The following is a 17,965-nucleotide window of genomic DNA, read 5'->3' on the forward strand; positions in this document are numbered from 1 at the left end:
ATATAAGGATTCATTTATAGGTGTAAAATAATAGTATCATATATATATACTGACACTAGTTAATTAGCTAAATAAACTATTTGCACGAGACATTAACCCTTCTAGACTGAGATTATCCCATTCATTTCATTCGAATTTGTTTATACAACTGTATTAATCTGTAGAGGACTTTATGACTTAACTACTTAGGACAAATTAATAGTAGCGAACTAATTAAGGTATTAATAATTTGTAGCAACTTTCTTATAATTTGAAGCACCAATTTGCAGTAAATCGTGTCAAATGTATTAAAGCAAAATAGATAAACATGTTGTGTTGTACAATGAGACCTACATATCTTACTCTGAATTGTAATAACATTTACTTTGAAAGTTTCTAAGCACAGTTCACTGTGAGACAAAGATAATGGCTTGCCATTTGGAGGCAGTAATGGTGTAATACTAAGAGTGCTGGCTCTTGCCAAGCTTAAAGGCTTCACTATTTATTAGCTATCTGGTTTGGGGCTTGTCCCTTAAAAATCCCTTAGACTTAATTTCTACATTTGTTAAAACAGGGACAATACTATTCTTTGCCTTATCTAACTCACACACTTGTTGAGGATCAAATGCGATATAAATGCTAGCTAAATGAAAGTTACTAGTATTAGTCTTTTATACTTAGAAATAGACCAAAAAAAGCATTAAACATTTTATTCTTTGAAACTTTTAGAAAGCTCCTAAGACAGTCCATCTTCTGAAATAATAAAAAAAGGAACTGGCAGAATTGCTATGGGAGTATTTAGAAAGAAAAATGCAATTTGATATAAGGATTATGTTAGAACAAGAGTCTTATAGTGTGAAAATCATTTATTTGCATTGGTTTGATTTTCTCATCAGAACTGTGTTATAGGTCTATTGCTATTCTTGTTTTCCTGTTTTCACTATCCCCCAAGTTTGAGAGTAAAATGACCACTTCATTACCTTAGATATAATTTTCCCTGTCATTTAGTATTATTTTTTATGAATGGTTTTATTCATTTCAAGAAATTTTACCACTCATTTCTGGTTGGTTAATACTGATGAAGGTGGAAAGAACTTAAAATTATTTCTATTGATTATACTTAGGTATAGCACTTATTACTGAATTTGAAATATATATTTTACTTACATTAAAAACAATGTTATTTGGATAACCAAATACAATTGTAATAAAAATTTCAGTGTCTTATGTCCATTGGTTATGCTTATATGCATGCATACAAGTCCTTTAGTTGATCTCTTACCCCCCTATAAGACACTGGGGGATAGGGGAGGCAGGGGGACTGTCTAGGGCGGGGGGATAAAATGGACACATATGTAATACCCTTTGTAATACTTTAAGCAATAAAATAAATAAATAAATAAATAAAATAAAAATAAAAATAAAAATAAAAAGAGATTACAAAGTAAAAAAAAAAATTTCAGAGATTTGGATATTTTCAGATGAAATAATATACTCTGAAACAGAGCAACTTTTAAAAGTAAACAGAATACTGTCTTGTTACTTAATCCTACCGTTCCTATAAAGAGGTTGTACTCTATGTGTTTTAATCATGGTTTAACAAAATTTCATTAAAACAGAGAAGCAACACTTGCAAATCTCCCAAACTAAGTATAGCTGAGAACAAGTATTAGAGACCTATGCAAATCATGAACAAAGAGGAAATAAAATGTCTAAGTATCTTGCATAAGCATTCAGTAAGTTTTTGTTTTTTAACTCTGTATATTGTTTGATAATAGTTTTGTCTTAAAATAAAAATATATTTACACATTAAGATTAAATCAAATAATCTGTTGTCCTAATGTTTTCATACATGTAAATGAATATAAATGGAATGACTACATGTTCCAAACATATTGTAGACTTTCACTACTGAAATTACAGATATGGCAGTGATGTACTCAATCTTATGTTATCAAAACATCACATGAATAATGTTTTTTATCAAAAAAGAATTTTCAACAAGGAAGAAACAAACTATAAAATGTCTGTGGTCAACTCTTAACAAAGTTAAGAATTTTCTGTTAAGTAAATATATATTACTAAATGTATCTATTTTTACCTATTTTGACTTTCATATTGACTTAAACCAGAACACTGATATAATATAATCTAATATGTGGACAATATCATGTGGCATAAAAGTAGGTGCTGAAAATAATGTTTATTCCACAATTAGGCAAGTGTACCTCACTACACTCAGTGGATCTATTTTCTTTGACATAAACAATCATTTATTTATTTATGCAGGATTTATCTTTGATTACTTCATAAGGATAAAGTGTTAGAAATAAAGTTACAGACTGAAAGGAAGTGAACAATTTAAGGCTCCTGTTCTCTGTTACCAAATATATCCCACAATGGTTTCATCCATTTAAATTCTTACAGGAAGTGATCAGAATACCTCTTTGCTCCAGTCAATATGTGGGTATTAGTATTAAAATCCTTGTCAATTGCTAGGCAAAAATGGAAATTGGGTGCTTTATTTTGTAACCACTGTGTCTGGAAAAATTAGTAAAGTCAAGAGTTTTTTTTACAGATTTCATGAAGAATGTTCTCTACTGAGAAAAATAGAAGACATTAATAAATAACAAAAAGGGTATGTTCATTTTTGATAAAAATTTAATAACATTAAATAAAGCAGTGTTTTAGTTAATGTTTATTTTTAAAAGATTTCATAAGTATTTGCCAATACATTTAGTTCTTATAATACTGCTGAACAAAAATAGTTGGTCTCAATGTTTATCAAAGGAAGTATTTCCTGAAGGTTCTTTTCACTATTTTTGGATCTTTTCATATACTGTCTATACTACTGCCACAGTAATAATGGTTACTAAAACTTCAGCTATCAGAACAAATGGGAGAGTTTGGGTTATCAATTAAATATTGAAAAAGGACTTCTCGGAGAATGGATTTTATAGGCATATTTACTTCCTTCTCAATATAAAACAAGTTTTGCACTGGCCAAATTAAAAGTTATAACAGACAATAATTTCATTTCTTCTTTGAGTAACTGCTTTGAAAAATCTAATCCAAGAGTTCTAGAAATAATATGTAGTTCTGTAAACATTGCACAATGCACTTTAGACAGGGAATATGTAAATTTGAGGTGCTTTTCTCAAGTGAAAAAACTGAGTAAATAGCTGAGTAAAATCAAGGTGGCCTAATAACTAAAGAAATGTCTAATTTTTACCTGTAGAGTCCTTGTTATAGGTAAAAATATACATTTAAAAATTTGAATAAAAGATTACTTCTTATATATTAAGGAAGTATGCAATTTGTTAGGTATATTCAGTATGATTTTTAGAAGTACAACTAACATTTCAACTGTGAGTTAATGTTTGAAAAAAAATAGAGTGAACAGAATAAAAGGTGCATATTGGTAATATATAATTCATATAATGCACAGAAAGTTCATGCCAACATATTCTAAGAAAGAAGGAAAAAGAGGCGGGCTGTCTAACAGACACAGAAAATGAAAGTGTAAGAATCAGATGGCTCAGATAACGACACATCTAGTTCATCCCCGGCTCCAGTGAGATGGTCAGTAAATGACATCACTGTGGCAACCACAAAGAACTCCAGGCCCTCCCTCTGAAGAACACTGTTCAAAGCCCCAAGGAAACCTAAGCAGCCTCTGTAATTTTTCCCCAGTTTATGAAAATTGGATTCCTATAAAAGAAAAATGGACCATTTTTACTGCAACAAAAACTGATTTGTAAAAGCTGGAAGCAGTTTAAAAATACTCAACATGAGGTTCTTGTTAGTCTTGAAAAGTAAGAGTTATAATAAAAAACGGTCCAAAAATATGGTACGGATACATGGTAAAAAGGGGGAGAAAGCTCGTCTTACTCCTATTATTTTTAATTAGCTTCAATAGCAAGTTCCACTTTTAACACCAGTTCAGATTTGGGGAGGGGAGATTTACATCTGACCCTCTGGGATTGGCAACTGTGTAGCTAATGCCTTGAAGCCCTAATGCATTTTGCATCACCTCTAAATGCCAGGGAATTCTGGCGCCCAGAGGTTCAGGCTGATAGTGAGGCATGTCTAAAACCCAGGATTCGCTGTCCAACTGCCACATCTATTTTATCAGATATCCAATCTCCCTTGTAGAATAGAATAGATGAGTTTACAGTTTTCAATATTTCCATTTACACGGCCTTGTTATATTACAAAAATGCAGGCATTCAGATTAAGCAGGGCCCCTGACTTGGATGTTAAGAAAAAGACTAATTTGAACTGTTCTCTAAATCTGGCTTGATTTCTGCATTTTAATAGATATGCCCTATTACTAAGTTTTGCCATTTTAGGAAGAAAGTGAAGGGTTTTTCTTTGAACAATTAAAAAAAACTCTAATAAAAATTAGAAATGTATTCTTTCCCTCAAAGGAACTTGGGATCATCAATTGACTGGAACCCAGTGAAATGGATATGTTAAAACCCCAAAGACCAAAAAGCCATGAGTATTGGCTAAAGAGCATGCCACCTGGCACTGCCATATTGTTTCATGTTAAAAACAATGACAATGATTAAAAAAATTTACATTTTATACATTAATTTTTAAAATATATTTTTAGTGATTTCAGAGAGGAAGGGAGAGGGAGAGAGAGAAACATCAATGATGAGAATCATTGATTGGCTGCCACCTGCATGCTTTCCATTGGGGATCAAGCCTACAACCCAGGCATGTGCCCTTGACTGGAATCTAACCTGGGACGCCTCAGTTCCCAGGCCTATGCTCTATCCACTGATCCAAACTGGCTAGGCTATACATTAATTTATTATTTTTTCAGAAAACTTGACAGTGCTTACTTATCAAAGATATATGGAAAGGAACAGGGAAAGAATTTTTAAGTCATCTGAACAATTTCCCTGTTCAAAAACCAACTCAGAACATATTTTCTTTTTTAAAAAGTATTTAAAAATCAGCTTTTTCAGTATTTAAAATTCAATCAAGAGTTTTTTTTTCATAACTAACCCAAATTCTTCAAGTTGTCCATTAGGTCTGCTTAATCTTATTTCCACAGCAAAGATGAAGAATAAGAGTTTAACATCTTCTGTTTATAGTTCTAAAAAAATACTATTTTGCTTAAAATAAAAATTTTCAAAATAGTATTTTCAGTCAATGTTATTTGATCTAATAGGCTTTAAATTTACCTACTGGATATCAGAAGCTGAAAGGTAGCCATTAGTTTAAAATTCCACATCTGGGACATTTTGTGGCAAATTTTCATGCCAAAATATGTGAATAATTATGTAGCAATTTAAAATGCTTAAATCTTTGCAGAATTAAAAAATAAGCCAGATAAGATCTATGGCTTGTTACTAGCAAAGAAGAGCATAGAAATCCTATTAAAAGAGAATCCTAACCAATCAAAAATGACTGAACAAAAGCAAGAGTAAATGATTCCAGAGTAGGAAATGCAGGAAAAAACAACCGAATTTGGGCTACACTGTAGACTTTCTCTGTATCTCTGCTGATCTAATTGAAAGTTCCTTCTTATTTGACCTATTACCCAACCAACACCCCCACCCCCCCCGAAAAAAAAAAAACCTAAGAAAATTCATTGTAAATTATTTCTCCTGGAAATAAAAAAAGAAACCGATACAGTTACATGATTTAAGGTCTGAAAAATTACAAAAGACAGGAGATGAAAGACAACTTTCTCAGGGGAAGATCTTTTTAAAGGGTAAATAATTCCCAAATCAAAATGATTATAATGAATATCACTCTTTTGATTTGAAAATAGTCTATAGTACGTTTTATTAACTAGTAATTTAAGCCAACATTATTCTGATGTGCCTTTTAGATATATAAAACACTACCCAAATTAGAGCCTTGATTTCTTCATCTGTAAAATGGCTATAACAATACTTGTCTTAAAATATTGCTGGGCAGATTAAAATAAATATAATGAATATTTGTAAAATAGATTATACACAATAGATGATCATATTTTTACCTTTGTAAAGAAACTGAAGGTACAAAGGTAAGAGAATTTTCCCAGTCATTTTTAAAGAGTTATTAACAGGATTAAGAAATAAAACCCTGAAATCTTTGGACACAGTGCATAATTTAGTCACTGAGTACAGCTGTTGCTCAAAACATACTTATTGTTTTATAAAATGACCATTTTGAAAACCAGATGAGAAATTTTGCTGAACTGAGCTCATAAGTTCATTGTTTTGTACATCCAATTTTAATGAAAATGTTCGGGTTCTTAAAAAAATGAAAGCAAGTCTTTCTGGAGTAAGTAATGCATAATTAGTATCCGTCTGTTTTCTTTACACTGGAGATTGTCAGTATCTGAAGGAGATACAAAAATAATGTTTTCTTCACAATGAAACATAAATGGCAGAATTAATCTTGTAAATGCCATCAGCAAAAATCTTCCATATAAATATTAGGATTATAAACCCAAATCATTTCTTTCTTTTCCAATTATGTTTCAGAAAACATTTGTATAAGGAATTGTCCCATGATGGAGTATAGTAGTTATGATTAAACAGAGCCTCTATTTAAATGATTATGGCTAATATAGACAGAAACATCAGAAGTAATCAAAAGCCATATGCTTTCTGGTATGTAACCATGTTTAACTGTTATTTCCTAAGGCAAGGAGTTTCTTACCGTGACATCCAGTATAACAATAAAACTATTTTGAAAGTGCTATTATTTATTTAAAGTCCACTACAGAATACTGAACTACATATAAGGGATCATATTTCATGTAATACTACATTTTCCACCATGCTTTTAAACTTTGAGTCATGATCATCAATGAGTTGTGAAACAATATAGTGGGTTGCAATGTGCATTTCAAACATGAAGTAATAGAATAAAACAGAATTTATCATTGTGCATTACAGATAGTAAAAGTAATTACTGTTTTAAAAAGTTTTTGTTCTACATATATACAGGTATATACATATATATATACACACAAATGTGTATGTGTGCACTGGGTTGCAATATGAAAGGTATTTCTTAATGGGGTTGTGGTAAAAAACCCCAAATGCTTAGAAGTCATTATAGTATGCTGTTTCCTTCCAAATTAAGCATCATGTTTGAAAGAACATAAACTTTGGAGACATACAGATCTGAGTTCAAATTTTTTCTGTAATATCCTACTAGTATGAGTTGGTTACTTAAATTCTTAGAGCCTTGATTTCTTCATCTGTAAAATGGCTATAACAATATTTGTCTTAAAATATTGCTGGGCAGATTAAAATAAACATAATGAATATTTGTAAACAGATTATACGCAATAGATGATCAACAATGGTTGTAAATAATTACTGTTGAATCAAATGGCTTATTTCAAGTGATCAATAAGAGTTATAAAATATTAGTCATAATTGTATCCTTTCAATTAAATAATGCCTAAATATATCTTCCAAACAGAAAACAGTTCATGTTAATGAAAAGTACAAATGTACAAAAAAAATAATTTAAAGGAAAAATAGTCTTAACAGCAAATAAGACTACACCTATTCATGAGACAAAATTGATGTGAAATTTCAATAGTCAGTCTAAAATCAAATATTACGTCACAGGGAATGATATGACGGAGAAAAGATTGTTTACACATTCTGGTAAAATTTTATAAATCAATTGTAGAACAATGCTGACATGTCAGATTTTCCCCCCTTAAATGTTTTATTTGCATGCCATCCAAGGAGGAAAAGTTTTTAATCAAAGCATCAACTTTTCAAAACAGTAATGTCTGAATAATTGGTAAAATACATGCATTGAATCCTTATTTTATTTTATATTTTATTAGCTTTGGAAAACAATCTGGGTTCATTAATTTGACAAAAGTACTGTCTCTTTCAAAAGAAAGCCTGGATTTTGAAAATCAGTGATGAAGCATATATGTTTTCCAGATCTGTGATGTCATTTCTTTTTTTTACATAGAAAATATAACTTCAGAAATTAATTTAAAATTAAGCAAGTATAATCATGAAAATACTGAGTATTTATTTCTCTTTAATGAACAAAGATAGAAAAATGGGAAATGAAGAGAATTCTAGCTTTTAAAAACAGGGAAAACAAATTTTCTTGGAAAGATTGTTTACCTGCCAGGAAATGAATGCTGCCCAACCACATCTCCATTTTGAAGGTGATAATCATTGAAGAAATCTGGACTTATGGCTCCTTCAGAGGCAATTAGCCCATCTACAAAAAAGGAAGATGGTAACTAGTAAAACATATTTGTAGGGAATAAAAAGGAAACTATTCTATCAAGCAACACAATAGCAAATAACCTGTATATTTAATCTGGAAATAAAATGTTAGCATGACATGCTCTTCTCTTGGGAATATGAACAGAAGACCATACATATATACATGTTTTCTTTTAAAACAATCCAGCACAAAGCTTGAACATTTATTGAGCATCTACTATATGGCAGTACTATACTAGGTGAGTAAGACAATCTCTGCCTTCAGGTGGCTCACAAAGACAGAAGAGGACATGGGTGAGACGAGGTAAGGGTGGACAGACAGCAAGGAAATAAAATGACTGAAGATAAGGAGACATTAAATAGCACACTGTCAGTAAAGTGCAAAACTTTAGTTAGTATGTCCTGCATTTTATACCCACACAGCTTCATTTGTGTACTGGTAACATGATTAGGAAATTAGATACTTCAAGTAAGTGAATTTCTAAATAAGCAATGCTTGACAAACCTTAAAACAACACACAAACTTGGGTTAGAAATCTTTGTGAATATATTTTACACTCCCTGAGTTTTCATGAAGTGTACAGAATATATTTAAATGGTTCTTGATGACTCAATCTTTATTATAAGCATCAATTATCATGTAGCAAACCCTAGGTGGTTAGATATATTTGACTACTTACACTAAATGGCTCTACACTACTATGCTTTTTGAGTTCTTTTCTGTTGATTATAAAGTGCTTCTTTTCCTAAATCCAGGTCTGCATTATTACTTCTTACTAATTTTTGAGTCTATCTTCTTATTTTCTCTAAACTAAGAATCCAGATAACCTATGGCTTTTGTAATAACTATTTGAAAAGTTCTGAGAAGTTTCCTATTTTGAAAGTATTCTGGATTAAGTGACCTCTAGATAGATATTGGCTAGGTCACACTCACTGCACTATTTACAAATTCAAATTTGTAAATTTGGTAAGTCAATTACTCAGACACCAGATGACCATTTTACACTTATCATATGCGTAACAATACTTTCCTGGGTCCTGTGGTCAATACAAAAATTACAATAGATAATTTGTTTTCAAGATTCTTATGTTAAGTGAAATAAAGGACAAACACTTAAGATGCAATTAAATAATACATTTCATTAATAAATAATATACAATGGGATTGGGTATATGTACCAAATGAGCACTGGAGATAAAAAGCTGCAGCAGGATTGTGAGTCTGCAGGGCTTAGAAAATTCTACTTGGGGAGGAAGGAAGGGAAGCAGAGGTGTGGGGCATGCCAAGATTCCATAGAGTTGAACAGCTAAAAAAATTAACTTTATATGGATCTAACACTTTGTGAAAGTGGGGCTAAAAATAAGGTTAAGGCCACAAAAATCAACAAGCTCTTCTGCTAAATGAAAACCAAATAATTGAGGATCAGAGTTCAAGAAATCTGACAATTTTAGAGGAACAAAGCTAAGTAAAATGCCAAAATAAAATGTATACCACAGCTTGAAAATGAATACAAAGATATTCAGCATGCCAGTAGAAGAAAAGATTCTACACTCAGAAATACTTCAGATATAAATACACTAAATAAAAAGATAACGGAATAATATTTTAAAAATTATTACATGAAACATGACTTAGTGACGTGAGCCAGATTAGGAAGAAACTAAATGTCAAATTCTCAATAGCGTCATTGTGATCAGAGCTCCCACTGTCTTCAAAGGGAAAAATGAGGAGCAAAAGGATAAATGGAACACAGAGTGGAACTATTAACTGGGAGCTCATCAGATATCAAACTAAATATTTTCAGTTTAAAGATTCAACCAGAAATTTTATAAACACAGAACACAACTAGTTTAACAAGAAAATAAGCCTGATATCATGTGAGTAAAAAAGAGCAAATTTATATTTCTGAACTTATTTTTTAGTACTTCTAGGATACTGCAGCTCATTCTGTGAACCACAGCTGCTACAGTGCCCTTCATGGCTTGACAAAAGTTACGCAACTCTGATATGTGAGCAATCTCTCTTCCCTAGAATTTATTTATAACAATAAAAGTTAAATTATACCTTAGATCTTCCATTCAAGCACCCCAACTTCTTTGAACTATCTGTTTCTCAGCATTCTGAACCCAAAAATAATTGTTCTCTAGAAATACTACAGAAGAATCATTTATTCTTGATTACAAACTCCAGATAAATCTAGTAGTATTTTACTCTAACCTTGTTTCTTATTCAAGGAACTGAAGAATTCCATGTCCCTTTTAAATAACCAGAGAACAAACAGAAGGCAGGTGACATACACCAGAGCATGTTGTAAGCTGCGGAGCATTATTTACATTTAGGTTATTAAATTATATGAGGCCTTTATGCCATGGTTACAGCCAACACACCTTTCTGAGGTGTTCCGAATAATGATGGCAAATATGCTTATAAGTAAAAGGGGTATGTACTGGAATAAGGGTGAAATCAAAGCAAACTGATTGTCAGCACAGGTAATTTATCAGCCTTCTGATTTCTGGAAGTCAGTTAAAAAACTGGTGTATGCACATTGTGAACAAAAGGAACAAATACAAAAACATTATCTTCTTATATATTGTTACTTAAATAAACTTCATTTTTTAAAGTCAAATGAAAACATAATATTGGGCTCTTTGGTGAACCAGCTAAAAGTGAAATTGTGATTGTGTGGGATAAAATAGATATCAATAATGGAGAAAATGAGAAAAAGAAATGACTCAAATAGATAAATCATAACTTACTTGGCTGTCTCTGATAAGACACACCATAGAAACACATATGGAAATGAAAACTGTAGTTTTACAATGATTCTTAGACAGAAGCAAACCATTTTAAGCTTCATATTCCAGAAATGTATTTACATGTCAAATGCTAGAAATAAGATTCACCAAAATTGATGAAGAAAAACAAAAAAGTAAAAAGTCATTTAGAAGTGGGTAGTGGTAGTAGTACAGCTTTACTCTAAGTGACAATATGCTTCCTCTGTTGGTAAATGTTCTAAAGCAAACAGCATAATTTTCATGACAGAAAAGGAGTTAGTCAGTGATTACAATCATAATAATTTTAGACTCCAAGAAAAAAATATTGTAACTAAAGGAAATGCTAGATTCCTATTTATATGACAATATTAAAATCCTTTAGAAAAATAAAAGCAAGAGAGAAACATATACATTTTGACATATTTAACAGCTTGAATATACAGAAGGCAATACTAATGACTACAAAGTAGCAAATGATATTTCATTTAAAGTAAAAGAGAAAACCCAGGGAGTTATGGGCCACTAAGCTTAACCTCTGTGGCTAAAAAGCTACTGACCCTACTTTTATTGGAAGAAGACTAATGTTTCATGGAGACCAGGGACTTAAATAAGATGGCTTTCAAATCTGTAGAATTACAAATTTCTCTGAAGTTTCTGAAGATACAATGGCACACAATAAGAGAAAAGAGGCTGGCATTATCTAGGTTTCCATGACACATATCAAGAGATACTGCAGAGATTCATTTAGTAGATGAACTATTCATGGAAAATGAACTAGGTAAAATATTAATACACTAATAAAATAGATGGCTTGATATAAGAACTATATCTTTAAAATCACAGCAATGTAATCCCCACCCTATCAACAGGCCACAGGTATTAAAAAACCACCATGAGTATATCTAATGATAATATTCCACCCCTCAAATGTTTAAATTTACTTTTCCATCAGTGGTGGCTGTTTCTAAATTTTGCTATAAATTTATTTAATTTAATTTAGATTTTCCACAAAAGCCTAAGTTGTATATTTTAATTATAAATGATCTTACATAAAAATGTTTATGATTTTCATTTAAGAGGTTAATTTAAATAAATTAATTTTTGGAAATGTGCTTTAACTTTTTTTTTAAGGGTATAGATAAGACTTTTATTTAATTACAGCGAAGTCCTCTCAGTAAACTGAATATTTTTTCTTCTTTTTTTTTCTTTCAAGATCATTTATTTAATAATTTATCTTATTCCCATTGATATAAAATGCTACTTCTATTATGTACTAAATGTCCACATATACTTTCTTTTTTCTTCATTAAAATTTTTTTTCTTTATTGATTAAGGTATTACATATGTGTCCTAACCCCCCCATTGCCCCCCAACCCCACTCTCATTCATGCCCTCACCCTGCTGGTGTCTGTGTCCATTGGTTATGCTTATATGCATGCATACAAGTCCTTTGGTTGATCGCTGTGCTTTAACTTTTTAGAAATCTGTTCTAAAATTCTAATTGTATTAAAACAACAAAGTTGAATACTGTGGTTAAAAGTTTCATTTGGTTTGAAAACTATGATTCACACTGAAAAGTAGCTATCAATCTTCAAAGCAAGAAATCTGATTCCAAGAAATTCTGATTTCTATTAACAAAAAAATTCATATCATATATATTTTACATCATTTTACTTCATGAATATCTGAATATGTAAGGAACAGCTGCTTGCCATTACTGAACTAAGAAATTTCGGTTGGTTGAAATTAATGATCTACACCATCTGGTTTGAAACACAAAGCAGTATTTCATAACTACTGTAAAGTTCAGTTAGGAAGAAATCTATTTGATTTTCAAAGTAAAGTATCAATTTTCTAGGATTCAAATAACTATATGAAATATAAAAATAATGCAGTGTTTATGGGCAATTTGCACAATACCCAATTATGAATACACATGAATTAATACATAGTAGGAAAAAGGTGAGCCATTAATTTAGATATAATTACTTTCATGTTTTTTATTTCTAACCCACTACAGATCTTAACTCTTTGAGTGCCAACCAATATCCTAGGAGCTATGCTAACATTGCTAAGGCATTTTTGCTGATTTTACAGCAGTTTAGAAAAAAATTATGAATCCAAGTAAATGAAGTTACATATTCAAAAACTTAAGGAAACCTTTACTACATTGACATATTTAGCAATATCATCATCACTAATAAAAGCAGACTTAGAACTGGATGCCATTTCGAAGCTTTGATAGCGCTCCCAGCACTTTTGGTGAAAGACAGGAGGAGCGTGATCGTGCTCCCCGGCACTCTAGGGGTTAATTAGAAATCCTTTCCTTCCACTCCTCAACTAAATGAATTCAATGAAGTAATATTAATACTGGCAACTGTGAAACACATTAAAAGCCAAAATATGGAAAAACTTACCAATCTTTGTGCCAAACTCATCCCTGGAAAAAGGCAGTATGGCAGAATCAACAAGGTTATAACATATGTAAGATTTACCTTGAAAACACTAGCCAAGTTTAGAAGGAAGAATTTATCACTATAAAGTATCTACATCATCCCAAACAAATAAGAGTCATCAAATAGTTTACTACTTTGAAAATAAAGCAAAACTATGGCAAAAGTAGAGTGTTAAAATGAAATACAGGGAAAACAAAACATAAATTAATAAGTTATACATTTAAATAAAGAAAAATACATATTACACTTTCAAACAGAAGTCAGAAGTCCTGAAGATGTCATTTTAAGTTATATATTCTAGGATGTAATCAATTAAGAGCAATTAATTTTCCTGGCCATGGCCTTTTTTATTGAGATCACATAATAAAAAAGTTATTATTTTGGAAAAATAACAGTGAGTTATTAGGTTTGCCTGGTGAGTATTGATGTTATGTCTGAAATGATTAGCAGAAGATGTTTATACTCTAAAAGAAGTGCTTACGAAGCTTGGGAATGAGCAAGGTTGGCAGATCAAACTAGAATGCAGACAACTGGTTACCATCTTACCTGAGCTGTAGAAAAGGTCAGGTCTTTCAAGAATATCTCCTTCATGGATGTAAGGCTCAATTCGATCATCACCATACAAATATTGCTCACTCTCATCCATCTGACGACTCTCTACCATTTCCAGCCACTGAGAGTTATGCCAGCGGAACTTTTCACTCTGAATTTTCTTAGCCCATTCTTCATCATATTCCTATCGAAAACAAATAGTCAATTATTATTATGTAAGCCTAGGAAGGAACTCCTTTGACACTCAGATAACAATACTTTTATCTTGTGAGAATTGGGGGGTGGGGGGGGGGGTCAGAGGAAACATTTAAAATACCTGTTCAGAATTATTTTATATAATCAATAAAAATAAAATAAGTAAATACATATATTAAAGATATTTGTTTGGATTACCAGTTGCTAATGGCAATGTCAAAAATTGGAAAAATCTTAAATTTCACAAATTCTTTATCACTAGACCTTAGGTAGGGAATCAGACTTCAGCTTCCAAAGAGTTTTGTGGCCATTATTTATGGCACTAATGACAGGTAGGGAAGCATTAAGATTACATCTTTAGCTATGTCTTTTTGTTTAGTTAACAGTTTTCAGTAGGAAGAAAAAGCACTAGTAAAGTATTTCTCCTACTACTGAAATGGTTACTACGGAAAACAAAATAATAATGTTATCCTATTTAGTCATAATTATGTCTATCTCCTGCTTCAGCCATGAATTCCTAAGGAGACTGCCTTATTCACCGCTGTACCTGTAATACCTGTTCACAGAGAACATCTTTGGTGCATATTTTGAAGGACAAAAGGCAAGTTATTCTAAACTTCAGCTGAAGTTATCTAGTTTTCAGCTCTTTCCACAGATTATGACTACTTCTGACTAATGTATTCACTTAACAATTAATGGACAGTACCATTGATGGCATAGGTGGAAAAAAAAAGGATTCAGGAATTTCTTATCCTAATACTAGAGTTCTTAGTTTTAAATCCCTGTTACCTCTTTGACACTTTTGTTTATAGTCATCTAAAAAGGAGTTGGAAAAGTGCCAGCTAACAGTACCGTCCTCCAATAGTCAACACAATTAAGATAACAGAGGTAGACCAAAGATACATTTTAGTCAAATTATTGAGCAATTTTCACCTAAAGTTGAGGCTCAACTCAAAAATTGTCATCATGCCCTAACTGGTTTGGCTCAGTGGACAGAGCGTCGGCCTGCGGACTGAAGGGTCCCAGGTTCGATTCCGGTCAAGGGCATGTACCTTGGTGGCAGGCACATCCCCAGTAGGAGGTGTACAGGAGGCAGCTGATCGATGTTTCTCTCTCATCGATGTTTCTAACTCTCTATCCCTCTCCCTTCCTCTCTGTAAAAAGTCAATAAAATATATTTTAAAAAAACCTGTCATCATAAAATGAATTTCTGGGGTGTAAGAATAATCTGAAATTTTATAATAAAGGTAATTATTATTTTCTTATTAATAATTTACCTGTTAATTTTTAAAAGTTTCACAGTATCACTAAATCTTTTAGTGGTATCAGCTTTCAGACTGTCACCTTTGAAACTATATAAATATTCTTTTACAACTGAGGTTGGTGGAGGTAGGAGATATTCTGGGCTATGGTACTGCTAATGGCAACTTGGCCATTGAATTATTAAACTTTTCTTCTTTCTAATGGTTTTCTATTAATATCCTTAATAGCTATCAATTTATTTCCAAATATAATTATTTAAAATTAAATTATATAGAAGTAGAGCTATGATAAACATTAATTATTACATTTTACTTTAAAAATAATAAACATTTATTTATTTTTCTTTATTAAGGCATTACATATGTGTCCTTATTGCCCCATTGCCTTCCCCCACCCCACCCCCGCTCATGCCCTCACCAATTCAACTGTTACAATTTCAATACTTAAATCACTGAAGAATATTCTTTATTCGAAGTTATATTTTCAATGCTAACCTATATTTAAAATTGACAATTTAGATATAAACAATACATCCTAAATCCTCACAGTGATTAGATACAATCATTTAAACAATCATCCAGTTGTTGATCACACATAAGTTGTTCTGATAAAATAAGAAAATTCAGATAAAGCATTTAGAAAACCTGTAAACCTATATTGAAAACACTTAATGTCCACCATTACTGTTAATTAATTGAAGTAACGGCTCTCTAACTTAAGTACTATTCTTATTGCCATTTTACAAATGAGAAAATGAGGCCCAGAACACTGAAGTAACTTTGGGCAGCATAAATGTTGAAAAGGCAGTTAAATAGAGAATAAATGAACACTTGGCAGGGTCACTGTAGAATGGATTCTTCAGTGAATGCATATAATAAATGACTTCCAAGGTCAACTTTCAGCTCTAAGATTTTTATGAAGGGGTCGAATTGTTGACCAAGCAAGTAGCTTCTGGTCTGGTAAGTATATTACACACTGTATTCTCAATCATGTTTTCTTGACCTGGCCACACATAGGAAGGTGTTAGGGAAAAGGGGAGTTGAAAAAAATAATAGCACAGAAATGTTGTTACAAGTAGTTTCATTGGCTACAGATTTTAGTAGATCACTTTGGTTTTCCAAAATTAAATAAAATACTAAGTGGTGCTAATTATGCAATATGAACACCGTGATTAGCTTTAAAATAATTTAGCCCAAATGCTAAATGCTAAATATAACTTTGAATCTCTTTAAAGTATATGACTTCAAAAGCACAGTATATAATTTTTGGTTCCACATGTGGCAAAGTTAGCTGCAAAGAAATATTACAGTCATATTAGAAGTGGCCAATAATTTAAGAATGATCACATATACACTTATAGAAGAAAAGGATGAACTTACTATCCATTAAGGTAAAGAATTTAATGCATAAACAGAAAGCAAGATGATATTTTGGGCAAGAAATTCTAACTGGCCTTTTTTCTAAAAGATAAGTTAGTCACAAGTCACAAAACTCCCAGGATATATGCCTTATAATACCAAAAATCCTATGAAATCTACATTAAATACTGGAACTAATTTAAGTGGTATTGTTTCTTTTATGGATACTAGCTTGTTTCATTTGGCAAGAGGTATAAAGCTAACTTTTCATTTTGGTAGAAGAACTTAAAATCTGATTATCTGAATGAAGAAGTATTCAAGGAAGATGATTTAAAAAAACCACATAATTTGACTGTTTTATTATAATTTAAGTTCAAGCATTTAGATTCCTAGTGTAAGAACAGTAGTTAAAACCCAGTCAAGTGCCCTGGCCCTTGTGGCTCAGTGTTAGAGCATCAGCCTGTGCACCGAAGGGTTGAGGGTTCGATTCCCTTCAAGGGTATGTAGGTTCATTCCCCGACCCCTGGGGTGCCTTCAGGAGGCAACCAATCGATGTCTCTCTCTCACATTGATCTTTCTCTCCTTTCTCTCTCTTTCGCTTAAAAAAAAAATCAATGGAAAAAATATCCTCGGGTTAGTATTAACAACAAAAAAACGCCAATCAAGAGCCCAAAGCCTATAAAATACAGGGTTTGCTATTCTATTAAGAGTAAAACTTGCCTCTTTACTAATAACTGTGAAATGTCAGAGGTAGGTATAATTCAAAAAGTAAATCCTTAAACCACATATCCATAAAGTGTACTTGGCCTAGTAACTAATGCTCTGCAAACACATACACACAAATTCATGCTTGTTCTAGGAGTTATCTTATACCCTTTTCATAAAATTGTACTATTGTAATTTAATAATAAAATATATTTAATAAAAGTGTAAATGTGTAATAAAGATGTTATTTTCTTCACAAACAGCCCTTCTAATTAAGCCTTCTTATTGCCTTTCAAGCTTACAGCAATGTTCTTAATGAACCTACACATGCATACCTGAGTTTTTAAATAAAGACTACCTGCACTCCATGCAAACACACAAACCAAAAATATCCGTAAGCATCAGTGGTTAACAATTGACACGCAAGCATGGCTGGTTAGTGTCTTGGGCACAG

General features: G+C 31.7%; 1 protein-coding gene across 2 annotated transcripts in view; it reads right to left on the reverse strand.

Moving 5' to 3' along the window:
* The window catches only part of KIFAP3 (kinesin associated protein 3), a 116,538-nt gene that overhangs the window by 20,833 nt on the left and 77,740 nt on the right, over positions 1-17,965 (reverse strand). For both annotated transcript variants that reach the window (XM_081113197.1, XM_081113196.1), the window contains exons 18-19: positions 13,985-14,174; positions 8,100-8,199 (exon numbers count right to left, since the gene is read on the reverse strand). In XM_081113197.1, coding sequence (XP_080969323.1) covers positions 8,100-8,199; positions 13,985-14,174 — 290 coding nt within the window. The remainder of the gene's footprint in view (positions 1-8,099; positions 8,200-13,984; positions 14,175-17,965) is intronic.

The sequence above is a fragment of the Myotis nattereri genome (genome assembly GCF_964212035.1).
Source record: "Myotis nattereri genome assembly, chromosome: 18".
In the NCBI taxonomy this organism is placed as follows: domain Eukaryota; kingdom Metazoa; phylum Chordata; class Mammalia; order Chiroptera; family Vespertilionidae; genus Myotis; species Myotis nattereri.